Source organism: Schistocerca nitens, chromosome 2 (assembly GCF_023898315.1).
Source record: "Schistocerca nitens isolate TAMUIC-IGC-003100 chromosome 2, iqSchNite1.1, whole genome shotgun sequence".
Lineage (NCBI taxonomy): Eukaryota > Metazoa > Arthropoda > Insecta > Orthoptera > Acrididae > Schistocerca > Schistocerca nitens.
Genome location: NC_064615.1, coordinates 762193813 through 762208390, shown reverse-complemented (window position 1 = coordinate 762208390; position 14578 = coordinate 762193813). Strand labels below are relative to the sequence as shown.

General features: G+C 44.0%; 1 protein-coding gene across 1 annotated transcript in view; it reads left to right on the top strand.

The window, feature by feature from the left end:
• Window positions 1-1172: 1172 nt before the first annotated feature.
• The window catches only part of LOC126236993 (uncharacterized), a 55888-nt gene continuing 42482 nt past the window's right edge, over window positions 1173-14578 (top strand). Inside the window, exon 1 of the mRNA XM_049946717.1 lies at window positions 1173-1302. Within this exon, the coding sequence (XP_049802674.1) occupies window positions 1203-1302 (100 nt within the window). The 5' untranslated portion in view covers window positions 1173-1202. The remainder of the gene's footprint in view (window positions 1303-14578) is intronic.

Genomic DNA, 14578 nt, shown 5'->3' with positions numbered 1-14578 from the left:
GGGCCCGACGTACGCCGCTGGTGGTTCAAAATGGCTCTGAGCACTATGGGACTTAACTTCTAAGGTCATCAGTCCCCTAGAACGTAGAACTACTTAAGCTAGCTAACCTAAGGGCATCACACACATCCATGCCCGAGGCAGGGTTCGAATCTGCGACCGTAGCGGTCGCGCGGTTCCGGACTGTAGCGCCTAGAACCGCTCGGCTACTCCGGCCGGCCGCCGCTGGTGGTCATGGAAGGCGCCGTAACGGCTGTACGATAGGTGATCTCCATCATCCGACCGATAGTGCAAACATTTCGGCAGCATATTGACGAGGCATTCGTCCTCATGGACGACAATTCGTGCCCCCTCCCCATCGTGCACATCTTGCGAATGAGTTTCTTCAAGATAACGACATCGCTCGACTAGAGTGACCAGCATGTTCTCCAGACATGAACCCTATCAAACATGCCTGGGGTAGATTGAAAAGGGTTGTTTATGGACGACGTAAGCCCCCAACACTCTGAGGGATCTACGCCGAACCGCCGTTGAGACGCTGGACCAACAGTTCCTTGATGAATTTGTGGATAGTATGCCACGACGAATACAGGCATGCATCAGTGCAAGAGAACGTGCTACTGGGTATTAGAGGTACCGGTGTGTACAGCAATCTGGATCACCAGCTCTGAAGGTCTCGCTGTATGGTGGTAGAACATGTAATGGGTGGTTTTCATGAGCAATAAAAAGGGACAGAAGTGATGTTTATGTTGCTCTGTAATCCAATTTTCTGTACAGGTTCCGGAACTCTCGGAACCGTGGTGAAGCAAAACTTTTATTGATGTGTGTATTACCGACACATAAAATGAAATTTGTACTGAACCCTGAGAGCGCGATTAATTGGTTTGGACACTTTCCCTAAGGCTGGCGAACATTCCTTCCTTGTGCTGTTGCAACTGTAGAGAAGCAGCTGCGGACTGTGGAAATGCCAGAAGAGCCGGCGGGCAGCATCCGGCTGGTGGCTGCGGCCGCCTGGGAGCCGGTCCCCGCGCCGGCGGACCCGGCGTCGCAGGAGGCGCGTCCTCGAGGAAGAAAGCGCGTGGCGCACCCAGCGGCGGCCGCGGCGTGGCCTTGCCGTGGCCCGCTGCCAGCCGAGGCTGGGCCGCGGCCGCGTATAAAGCCACGGCGGGCGCCGGCGCGCGTGTGTCTCCACGCGTCCAGAAGACATGGCCCACCACGACTCCTACCTACCTGGCGCTCTGCTGCTTCCGCTGCTGCTGCTGACAGCTGGCGTTCCGTCAACTGCGCTAGCCCTCAAACGTCTGCGTAAGTACAGCCTCTTTCCCCCATCTCCTCGTAATAATAATAATAATAGTAAACCGCTGTTTCCATTCCGACTACATGAATACCGGGCTGGTACCCATGTCCCATCTTAGTTCCACGACTCGAAAACATTTCGAAAATGTCTCGAACTTGCACACGAGACAATACTAGACGCAGACGGGTAGGGAACACAATTTCTGTCCCGGTTGGAAGAGGTGGCGACGGGAAGGGCATCCTGCCACGCTCCTGCCACTAGCGGTTAGCGGTGACAGATCCGGAATAACATGCCGACCCCGTGGAGACAAGGGATATGGTCGCGAAGAAAAAGAATGAGATCCTGACGTAAGGGGTTGAACAAAAACGCAGATAAACAGCGAGAAATGGATGCTTAAACTTAAATACAGATGCTAGCCAAGCCTGCAGAATACGCTGTTACATTTGACAATGAACAGAACCTGTACAACACCAAATGGTTCAAATGGCTCTGAGCACTGTGGGACTCAACATCTGAGGTCATCAGTCCCGTAGAACTTAGAACTACTAAAACCTAACTAACCTAAGGACATCACACACATCCATCCGCGAGGCAGGGTTGGGTTGTCCTGGGGGAAGAGACCAAACTGCGAGGTCATCGGTCTCATCGGTTTAGGGAAGAACGGGGAAGGAAGTCGGCCGTGCCCTTTCAAAGGAACCATCCCGGCATTTCCCTGGAGCGATTTAGGGAAATCACGTAAAACCTAAATAAGAATGGCCGGACGCGGGATTGAACCGTCGTCCTCCCGAATGCGAGTCCAGTGTGCTAACCAGCCCGAGGCAGGATTCGAACCTGCGACTGTAGCAGTCATGCGGTTCCGGAGTGAAGCATCTAGAACCGCTCGGCTACCGCAGCCGGCTTGTACAACATCCTTGATACGTTGTAGTTTAGGAGGAATGACAAGTGGACTGAAGCGTGAATGGGAATCTGAAGCGTGAATGTGAATCTGGATCGAAGAGAGAGGCGTGCCAAGTAGGCCGTGTGGTTATGCAAAGCCACTGTGTGGGTGGCGCAGTGGTTAGCGCCTCTGCCTACTGAGTAGGAGAGTCGTGTTCGAATCCCAGCCTTAGTACAACCTTTCATTCGCCGTTTCAGTCTGCATATATACGTCGTAGATGTTTGAGACTCTGAAACGTTCTGGAACCATAGAGTTTCTTTTGTATACGTTGTGCCAGTCGTCGTCGGAACAGTGTTCTGTATAATTGTGAACGCGTTATGACGGAGCTATGTGAATTCGAACGTGGGCAAATTGTTGGTGCTAGTGTAATGGGCGCTTTTGTAACCAAGGTGACCGAAGTGATTGGTGTTTCAAGAGGCGCCGTATCGAAGATCTATACCTCTTACAAGGAAAGCGTAAAAACATCATCCACCAAGGCGCAACGGGGACAAAAGTGTGTTTTGAGTGATCGTGATGGACGGCTGTTCAAGAGGATTGTGAAGAAAAACAGGAGAACAACAGCTGCAAAAGTCACTGCAGAAATGAATGACGCATTCGCGAACCGTGTTAGCACCAAAACAACACGGAGGGAGCTCCATAAGCAGGGAATTTCAGGGCACACTGGAATTACAAAGTCACTCATCTGTGATGAAAATACCAGTAACAAGAAAACTTGTTGCCGAATCGATGAAACCTTGACTAAAGAGCGATGAAAGAATGTCATTTGGCCGTATGACACCTTTTTTACACTGTTTCCAACCTCTGACTGAGTTTACATGCTAAGAGTGAAACATAGCAGGGATTCAGTAATGATTCGGGCAACCGTATGCTGATATTCCAAGGGTCCCATGGTTATTCAGTAAGGTCGCATTACTGCCAACGACCATGTGACCATTTTGGCTGATCATGTAAATTCCATGGTACAATGTTCCTTCCCTAATGATGATGCTGTATTCCAAGGCGCATGTCGTACATGCGGGACACGAGGATGAAGTGTCGCATCTCCAGCGGCCACCCAAGTAACCGGATCTCAATGTTATTGAGCCTTTGTGGTCTACTTTGGAGAGAACTTTGGAGAGAAGGTGCGTGATCACTATCCACCTCCATCAGCGCTATCTGAACTTACGTTTTGCAGGGACAATCGCCTAATGTTTCTATTAAAACCATGCAGTGCCTGTGTTTATCCATTCCGAGACGAATGGAAGCTATTGTGAATTCCAACGGTTTCCTCACGCCTTATGTAAGGTATGGTAATGTGTTCTGTTTTTAGCGCCTCTATGCTTTTGTCCAACCCTTGCAGTTCGTATGATCCTCGCTATGAGCGGCACCTGCCATTTGCTATGTAATGATCTTGCGGCAGTCACCACGGAAGAGGTTTTACCCTAATAATCTTCTCCTGACCTCTCCTAGTGAGATGGAAGACAGGGTTAATCATTCGTAACTTCTACACACTCATTCCAGTATGGTTTGCACCTCGCTGCATACAGGAAGACTCCATAATCCCTCCATTTTACTGCCAATTGCAGGTTGTAATAGTTTACACTTAACCTTCCAAATAGGTAATATTACTAAAGGGGTCCGCTTTTGCAAATCCAGATATACGTCATACGTGCGTATCTTCAACGCCGCCACCGCATGCCTGTCTACAAACATATTATAAGCCTCGAAAATAAACTTTTGTAGGCAATGGAACAGCACAAGCAGTCATATTAAATGGAATTATATTCTTCCATGGCTGCAGGGTTAATTTTACTTTGGATGTCGCTACTGGAAATTCTGGTAGTGGTTGGTTTACTCTAGCCATCGTTCGTTGTGAAAACGCCTCCCTTCCTGGACTGGAATCCTTCGCTGACAGGGATGTCATCACCTACAAGACTTGGCATTGTGGAATTGACCCGAAGACTCAAAGTAGACCTAGTTATGTGTATAATAATATGCCTTTTACATTGTATAACCGTTCCTGTAGAAAAGTTAGTAATGATGAAAAAATACATGTATGGATGAAAGGACTTGGTGTGCTCGCAGATAATGTAACTGTAACTGGAGATATTACTTTGTACTATAATTATTAATAAAGTGTGATCCTTGACCTCTGTAACGGATAGATGTACATCTGGTAATCGGGGGGCTCAAGGATGCAACAGTTTGAAAAAATTCGAAAGCATAGTGCCGCACGGCCCGCTGAGCGCCTACACATGAAAATTTGTGCCGGATTGAAATTCGAACCCGGATTTCCCGCTTATCTCATACACGCATGACTCAAGAACATTGTAAAGTGAAAATACAGACTGTGTACAGAGTCACTGTAGCCATCCATGGCGTAGCAATGCCTCTACGGGCTAAAATGAAGATAAAATATTTGCTTCTCCCTATGCAGGAATCACGAAATTTGCGAGCGTATGGAGTGTGGGCTCCAAAACATATAGAAGTTTGGATCGCCCTTGGAGGTGTGATCGGACAGTCGAAATCATTAATGCGACCTCTCGCAATACTTGAGAAATCTAGATTTCAGTCCCGGTTGGGCACTAATTTACATGTGTCGCAGGTAGCTGACGTCAATCCGGATTCGCAAAATGCCAATCCATTTCCTAATATTTACCACAGCTACAATCGTCAGAACGGTGTCTGTTCCTACATGTCTGAAGGGCATTGTAATGTAAAGATACAAACTCTGCATAAATACACACATTGTACCTACCCTTGACGTTCTGAGGTATGTCCTTCGGCTTCAAAAAATCGTAACAATTACAAATAGAGAGTCATTTAAAAAACGAAGTAGGCAGATTTATTTTAACGAAGCCGATTGGGCTGTTTAGCCACTGTGTAATTTATTCCCGATGCAACGTCAATATCGCCGAGAAAAATAAGAGTACACTGCCTCACCCAAAATGTGAGAGACAAATAAAATGGAATTTCAGGAGTCGTGAGGGTCTGTGATGTTACTTCGGTGATTACAGCATTGAGTTCAATTTACAGGGTGTTTCAAAAATGACCGGTATATTTGAAACGGCAATACAAACTAAACGAGCAGCGATAGAAATACACCGTTTGTTGCAATATGCTTGGGACAACAGTACATTTTCAGGCAGACAAACGTTCGAAATTACAGTAGTTATAATTGTCAACAACAGATGGCGCTGCGGTCTGGGAAACTCTACAGTACGATATTTTCCACATATCCACCATGCGTAGCAATAATATGGCGTAGTCTCTGAATGACATTACCCGAAACCTTTGACAACGTGTCTGGCGGAATGGCTTCACGTGCAGATGAGATGTACTGCTTCAGCTGTTCCATTGTTTCTGGATTCTGGCGGTACACCTGGTCTTTCAAGTGTCCCCACAGAAAGAAGTCACAGGGGTTCATGTCTGGCGAATAGGGAGGCCAATCCACGCCGCCTCCTGTATGTTTCGGATAGTCCAAAGCAATCACACGATCATCGAAATATTCATTCAGGAAATTAAAGACGTCGGCCGTGCGATGTGGCCGGGCACCATCTTGCATAAACCACGAGGTGTTCGCAGTGTCGTCTAAGGCAGTTTGTACCGCCACAAATTCACGAAGAATGTCCAGATAGCGTGATGCAGTAATCGTTTCGGATCTGAAAAATGGGCCAATGATTCCTTTGGAAGAAATGGCGGCCCAGACCAGTACTTTTTGAGGATGCAGGGACGATGGGATTGTAACATGGGGCTTTTCGGTTCCCCATATGCGCCAGTTCTGTTTATTGACGAAGCCGTCCAGGTAAAAATAAGCTTCGTCAGTAAACCAAATGCTGCCCACATGCATATCGCCGTCATCAATCCTGTGCACTATATCGTTAGCGAATGTCTCTCGTGCAGCAATGGTAGCGGCGCTGAGGGGTTGCCGCGTTTGAATTTTGTATGGATAGAGGTGTAAACTCTGGCGCATGAGACGATACGTGGACGTTGGCGTCATTTGGACCGCAGCTGCAACACGGCGAACGGAAACCCGAGGCCGCTGTTGGATCACCTGCTGCACTAGCTGCGCGTTGCCCTCTGTGGTTGCCGTACGCGGTCGCCCTACCTTTCCAGCACGTTCATCCGTCACGTTCCCAGTCCGTTGAAATTTTTCAAACAGATCCTTTATTGTATCGCTTTTCGGTCCTTTGGTTACATTAAACCTCCGTTGAAAACTTCGTCTTGTTGCAACAACACTGTGTTCTAGGCGGTGGAATTCCAACACCAGAAAAATCCTCTATTCTAAGGAATAAACCATGTTGTCCACAGCACACTTGCACGTTGTGAACAGCACACGCTTACAGCAGAAAGACGACGTACAGAATGGCGCACCCACAGACTGCGTTGTCTTCTATATCTTTCACATTACTTGCAGCGCCATCTGTTGTTGAAAATTGTAACTACTGTAATTTCGAAAGTTTGTCCGCCTGAAAATGTACTGTTGTCCCAAGCATATTTCAACAAACGGTGTATTTCTATCGCTGCTCGTTTAGTTTTTATTGCCGTTTCAAATATACCGGTCATTTTTGAAACACCCTGTACAAAGAACGTGGCAATATGAACCCACTTTCCAGAATGTGTTGCACCCCTGTGGCTTGGATACATGTACTGATTCGCTGGGGAAGGATATCATAAAGGCTTTGTATCTTCTGAGCCAAGTTGACCCACAACAATTGTAACTGGTCCTTGACGTCACAAAACTTGGACAGATCCGAGACACGTACCGTGTGTGGACGAACACTGAAAAAAAGGCACCTCGATACAGTCGTGTGAGGAGTATACATGAGGACACAAGATGATAGTGTTGTTCCGTTGTGTCTGAAAAGCTCCCTCAATCACTACTGCCTGTGACCTGAAATCATACCCGATGGATCCCCACACGATGATCCAAGAACCACGATTCTACACTGAGTGCAAGGCGACGCCATTTATCAGCAGTCAACCCTTCACAGCCACGGCCCCACTTCAGACGCAGCAGTTTGTGGAGTGGTGTCAACAGCAGCCTACGCATAAGTCGGTAATTCCCTAGTCCGACTGGTGCTAATCTGCGACCAGTAGTGCGGGATGACACAGAATGTTGGAGTGTCTTCTTCTCGGATGGCAGACGCAGATGTGAGAGGCTACATAGGGTATGATGCATAATACGCCGATCCTCTATCGTGATGGTCAGAAATGACCGACTAGAACCTTGACGAAGGGTATGCCTGCTCTCATGTTCCCAAGCAGTAGAAAATGGGCCAGACGTGGCTCCGAAGCGGAAGTAAGGAATGCGTTACAGAGTTCTTTTATAAAACACAAAATTTGAAGGGGAACAATTCTTAAAAGCCTAAATAATAGTGGAAACTAGAAATACATATTGAGAGTGTCTCAGCTGCGCCATACACAAGCTTGACAGTTTGAAAACCCGATCGTTTGGCTCCGGAAAGCAGAATTTACGACAGTCAATAATACGAGGAGCAGTATCCGTAGCAAAGTCGGTTAACGCTCCTGAAGAGATTGGGGGAATTGGTCGCACCAAGGAATAAATGTCCGACAAGGTATCACAAAACACATGTTGACCTGGGTGTAACGGCCGCTTTCACACAGTGGTAGGAATCCCGCACTGCTGACCGCTGTGCCGGCGAACGTCAGGCGGCTTACTCTGTGCGGCCGCTCCCACTCTGATCCGTCAAAGTCGAATGGCACTGATCTACACGGTAAGTAAGCCCCGCGTGCACGAAACAAAGAATCCGGCGACGAACTCCGGACCCAGAACACGGAGCCACTCGAGCTAACACCAAGTGGAATTGCAACCCCCTTCCGGGTCTGCTCCTCGGCAACCTTCTCCCTTCTCCGACTGCCGAACTCTCAGAGAGAGACCCTGCCTTCGCTGCCCGTCAGGCCGCGTGCCACGCTGTCTGGCCGAAGATGAGAACACTTGAGAACGTAGCGCGACCTATCGATTGCCGGCGCGGCTCACATATTATAACTAACAGATAGTATTAAAATATATTACGTTTCAACAAGAGTGAACCACGTCTGCAGTTATCATATATTAACGCTATTTTCGAGTTTTTTTAGCACCTGTTGTTGTGGTCTTCAGTCCAGAGACTGGTCTGATGCAGCTCTCCATGCTACTTTATCCTGTACAAGCTTCTTCATCTCTGAGTAACTACTACAACATACAGCCTTCTGAATCTGCTTAGTGTACTCATCTCATGGTATCCCTCTACGATTTTTACCCTCCACGTATCCCACCAATTCTAAGTCGGTGATCTCTTGATGCCTCAGAATGTGTCCTACCAACCGATCCCTTCTTCTACTCAAGATGTGCCACAAGTTCCTCTTCTCCCCAATTCTATTCAATACCTCATCATTAGTCTACCCACCTAATCTTCAGCATTCTTCTGTATCACCACATTTCGAAAGCTTTATTCTCTTCTTGTCTAAACTATTTATCGTCCATGTTCCAGTTCTATACATGTCTACACCCCATAAAAATATTTCCAGAAATGATTCCCTGAAACTTAAATCTATACTCGATGTTAACAAATTTCTCTTCTTCAGACACTCTTTCCTTGCCACAGCCAGTATACATTTTATATCCTCTCTACTTCGACCATCAATTATTTTTCTCCCCAATAGCAAAACTCATCTACTACTTTAAGTGTCTCATTCGCAAATCTAATTCCCTCAGCGTCACCTGATATAATTCGACTACATTTCATTATCCTTGTTTTGCTTAGGTTGATGTTTATCTTATGTGCTCCTTTCAAGACACTGTCCTTTCCATTGACTGCTCTTCCAGGTCCTTCGTTGTCTCTGACAGAATTACAGTGTCACCGGCAAACCTCAAAGATTATATTTGTTCTCCATGGATTTTAATTCCTACTCCAAATTTTTCTTTTATTTCCTTTACTGCTTGCTCGATATACACATTGAAAAACATCGGGGCTAGGCCACAACCCGGTCTCACTCCCTTCTCAACCATGGTTCCCTTTCATGCCCCTGGACTGTTATACCTGCCATCTGGTTTCTGTACAAATTGTAAGAAGCCTTTCACTCCCTGAATTTTACCCCTGCCACCTTCAGAATTTGAAAGAGATATTCTAGTCAATACTGTCAAAAGCTTTCTCTAAGTTTACAAATGCTAGAAACGTAGGTTTGCCTTTCCTTAATCTATCTTCTAAGATAAGTCGTAGGGTCAGTATTGACTCACGTGTTCCCAACATTTCTACGGAATCCAAACTGATCTTCCCCGAGGTCGGCTTCTACCAGTTTTTCCATTCGTCTGTAAAGCATTCGTCTTAGTATTTTGCAGCTGTGACTTATTGAACTGATAGTTCGGCAATTTTCATACCTGTTAACACATGCTTTCTTTGTGACTGGAACTACTACATTCTTATTGAAATATGAAGGAATATCGCCTGTCTCATACATATTGCTCATCAAATGGTTGAGTTTTGTCATGGCTGATTCTCCCAAGGCTATCAGTAGATCTAATGGAATGTTATCTACCCCGCGGCTTTATTTCGACTTAGGTCTTTCAGTGCTCTGTCAAGCTCTTCACTCAGTATCATATCTCACATTTCATCTTCCTCCACGTCCCTTTCCATTTCCACAATATTTACATCAAGTACATCGCCCTTGTATGGACCCTCTATACACTCCTTCCACTTTTCTGCTTTCGCTTCTTAGGACTGGTTTTCATTCTGAGCTCTTGATATTCATACAGCTGGTTCTCTTTTCTCCAAAGTTCTCTTTAATTTTCCTGTAGGCAGTATCTATCTTACCCCTAGCGATATATGCCTCTACATCCTTACATTTGTCCTCTAGCCATGCATGCTTAGCCCTTTTGCACTTACCATCGATCGCATTTTTGAGACGTTTGTACTCATTTTCACCTGCTTCATTAACTGCATTTTTATATTTTCTTCTTTCATCAATTAAATTTAATATCTCTTCTGTTACCCAAGGAGTTCCTCTAGCCCTGACCTTTTTACCTACTTGATCCTCTTCTGCCTTCACTATTCATCTCTCAAAGCTACCCATTCTTCTTTTACTGTATTTCTTTCTCCTGTTCTTGTCAATCGTTCGTTAATGCTCTCTACAACCTCTGGATATTTCAGTTTATCCAGGACCCATCTCCCTAAATCCCTATCCTTATGCAATTTCCACAGTTTTAATCTACAGTTCATAACCAATTGATTGTGGTCAGAGTCCACATCTGCCCCTGGAAATATGTTACAATTTAAAACCTGGTTCTTAAATATCTGTCTTACCATTATATAATCAGTCTGAAACCTTCCGGTGTCTCCAGGTATCTTCCACGTATACAACACTCTTTCGTGATTCTTAAACCAAGTGTTAGCTATGATTAACTTATGCTCTGTGCAAAATTCTACCAGGCGGCTTCCTCTTTCATTCTTTACCCCCATTCCATATTCACCTACTACGTTTCCTTCTCTTCCTTTTCCTACTATCGAATTCCAGTCACCCATGACTATTAAATTTTCGTCTCCATTCACAATCTGAATAATTTCTTTTATTTCATCATACATGTCTTCAATTTCTTTGTCATCTGCAGAGCTAGTTGGCATATAAACTTGTACTGTTGTGGTAGGCGTGGTCTTAGTGTCCATCTTGGCTACAATGATGCGTTCACTATGCTGTTCGTTGTAGCTTACTCGAGCTCCTATTTTTTTTCATTATTAAACTTACTCCTGAATTACCCCGATATGATTTTGTTATTTAGAAACCTTTATTTACCTAACCAGAAGTCTTGTTCCTCCTGCCACCGAACTTCACTAATTCCCACTATATCTAACTATAACCTATCCATTTCCCTTTTTAAATTTTCTAGCCTGCCTAATCGATTAAGCGATCTGAAATTCCACGCTCCGATCCGTGGAACGCCAGTTTTCTTTCTCCTGATAACGACGTCCTCCTGAGTAGTGCCCGCCCGGACATCCGGGTGGAAGACTATTTTATCTCCTGAATATTTTACTCAAGAGGACGCCATCATCATTTAAGCTGCGTGTCCTCGGGAAAAATTACGGCTGTAGTTTCCCCTTGCTTTCAGCCCTTCGCAGTACCAGTACAGCAAGGCCGTTTTGGTTATCCAGACTGTTGCCCCTGCAACTACTGAAAAGGCTACTGCCCCTTTTCAGGAACCATACGTTTGTCTGGCCTATCAACAGATACCCCTCCGTTGTGTATCGTTGAGGCACGCAAGTCTTCCCACCAACGACAAGGTGCTTGGTTCATGGGGGGTTTAGCAATAAGTAACTTTTATCTCAAATTGGTTCAAATGGCTCTGAGCACAAAGGGACTCAACATCTGAGGTCATCAGTCCCTTAGAACTTAGAACTACATAAACCTAACTAACCTAAGGACATCACACACATCCATGCCCGAGGCAGGATTCGAACCTTCGACGGTAGCAATTGCACGGTTTCGGACTGAAGCGTCTAGAACCACTCGGCCACCGCGGCCGGCACTTTTATCTCAGTTTTCCTGTTTATGTAATAGAAATGTTGTTATCTTTATACATAGAAGCCAATGTACCTACTGACTGATTCACTCACTCACTGAGTCATCATCCCCAGCCCAAACCGCTATGGATAGAAACTTGAAATTTCGATAGGCTGTTGATCTTATATTGTAGGCGTCGTTTAAATAGGGATTTTTTGAAACTCCATTCCTAAGGGATGAAATAGGAGATGAAATATTTTTTGAAAATATCTCGCTGTTAAGACAATTTTAACGATAAACCTACGAAAACTGGTATTTGGTTTCTCAGCCAAAAGTAAAGAAATACGTGATTCATCATTTTTGGAAAATTGGCCCCTACGGAGATGAAACAGTGGGTGATTTTTTTTTAGAACAAATCATCATTAAAGAACTACTAAAGTATTTTTAAAGCTACATCTATGTAAACTAGTATTTGACTTCTCGAGTACAAATAAAAAATACGTTTTCCAGTGTCGCTGGAAATTCATCACTGAAGGGGTGAAATAGCAGATGAAATGTTTTATGAAATATTTGATTATGAAAGCATTTTCAAAGCTAAATCTATGAAAATTTATTTTTGGCTTCTCAGTTACAAATTAAAAAAAATACGTAGTCACCGTTTTTGGAAGGCCGGCCGGAGTGGCCGTGTCGTTCTAGGCGCTACAGTCTGGAGCCGAGCGACCGCTACGGTCGCAGGTTCGAATCCTGCCTCGGGCATGGATGTGTGTGATGTCCTTAGGTTAGTTAGGTTTAGTTAGTTCTAAGTTCTAGGCGACTGATGACCTCAGAAGTTAAGTCGCATAGTGCACAGAGCCATTTGAACCAATTTGTTTTTGGAAGTTCGACCATTATGGGGGTGAAATAGGAGATGAAATTCTTTGTGGAAATATTTAATTATTCAACCAGTTTTGAAGCTAAATTTACGAAAATTTGTATTTGGCTTCTTTGTTAGAAATAAAAAAATACGCATGCCACTGTTTTTGAAAATTCCATCCCTAATGTGGTGAAAGAGAGGGTGAAATATTTTATGGATATATTTCATTGTGGAGTCATTTTTAAGCTAAATAAATGAAAATTTGTATTTGGCTTCTCGGTTAGAAACAAAACATTTATGGAAATTAAACCCCTAACGGGCTGAAATAGGGCCAGACTGATTCACTGACTCATCATCGCACAGATCAAACCGCTAAGGGTTCAAATCTGAAGAGGGTATAATTATTTTTTAAGAAGGAATTGTTCAGAATTCAATTCCTAACGGGGAGCAATAGGGTATGAAAGGCTTTTTGAAAATACGTGCTATTAAGGCAATTCTCAAGATATTCGATTTCTGTCGGAAATAAAAAAGTATGTGTTTCAGCATTTTTGGAAATTCAACCATTCAGGGAGTAAAATGGGGGTGAAAGTTTTATGGAAATAATACATTCTTAAAGAACTACTATAGAAATTTTAAAGCTACATCTGTTAAAACTGGTATTTGACATCTCGGTTAGAAATAAAAAAATATGTATTTTAGTGTTTTTGGAAATTCGACCCCCTAATGGAGTGAAACAGGAGATGGAAAGTTATGTGAATTTATTTCATTATAACATTTTCAAAGATAAATCTATGAAAATTTGTATTTTGATTCTCTGTTAGAAATTTAAAAAATACGTGTGTCACAGTTTTCGGAAATTCAACACATTAGTGAAAAGTATTAAGAAAATATTTCATTATATTAAATAATTTTAAATGCTAAATTTAAGAAAATTGGTATTTCACTTCTCTCTTAGATATAAAGAAATATGTGTTCGGGGATGAAGGTTCCAATGGAAATATCGCCACAAGAACCCGAAAGGCATGATTAGCAAAAACCTACCAGATTCACTTTTTGGTCGATAGTACATTCGGAAAAGACTACGCTTCTATGGTCTTAAGGTGAAAGGCTTAGAAGGTATTGCAGTTTGTGAACAACATAAAAATTCGAATAAATAGAACGAAAAAATATCTGTGCAGACCATACAGACCACACTAGCGAAGCAGTGGGCGCTATGCTAGTACTTATTAATTGCTTCAGTTCTTAAAAAAAATTAGTAATCCGTTTACTTTAACAGATCCAAAAATTAAAAGAGAGCAAGCTTATTTTACAGTTATTTGGTTATTCTTGCGTAAAACATTGCACCAGCGACAATGCAGTGCTACAGTGAATAGTATTCTCGAATACGGGGTGAGTTAGTTGACGTACGTAAGTATCTGGAAATCACTCTGTCATATACAATAGGAAAGATTTCATAGAGCAGAGATTTAATGTTACTGATACTGCTGCTTGGTGAGGACTTAGCGCAGGGTGCACTATGGCCCAGCCTATTAGGCTGAGTACACGTAACCGGGTGCATACTGGCGTATATTGCTTTCATGTTTCCTTTCAGTTCACTTAAATCGATACCTGTGTCCACTTTCGAACTTTGAACTCCAGTCTCCAGTGTTACCTACGAGACACCTCGACCTACTTGAATAACAAACAGTTTGGTGCCACTCACCATGCTGTGATGACGATGCTGCATGCTGAGTCACGACGTCACTTGATGTCACTGGCTCTTCTGACACCATCTAAGGTTAGAGAGTTTTTAGGATCTGCAAGATATGAGCTTGTTTAGCGTAAGGCAGATGTCTGTCGTATCCCATGCAGTTGCGGCATGTCATTGGTCGGACCATCAGTACCGCGGAGCACCGATGTACTGAGCACAAGCGTCACACAGGTTTAGAACAGTCGAGCAAATCTGCTATTGCAGAATATTTCCTTGGTACTAGTAATTTTATAGAACATAATAACACAGAGATTCTGGCGTGCTTTATTA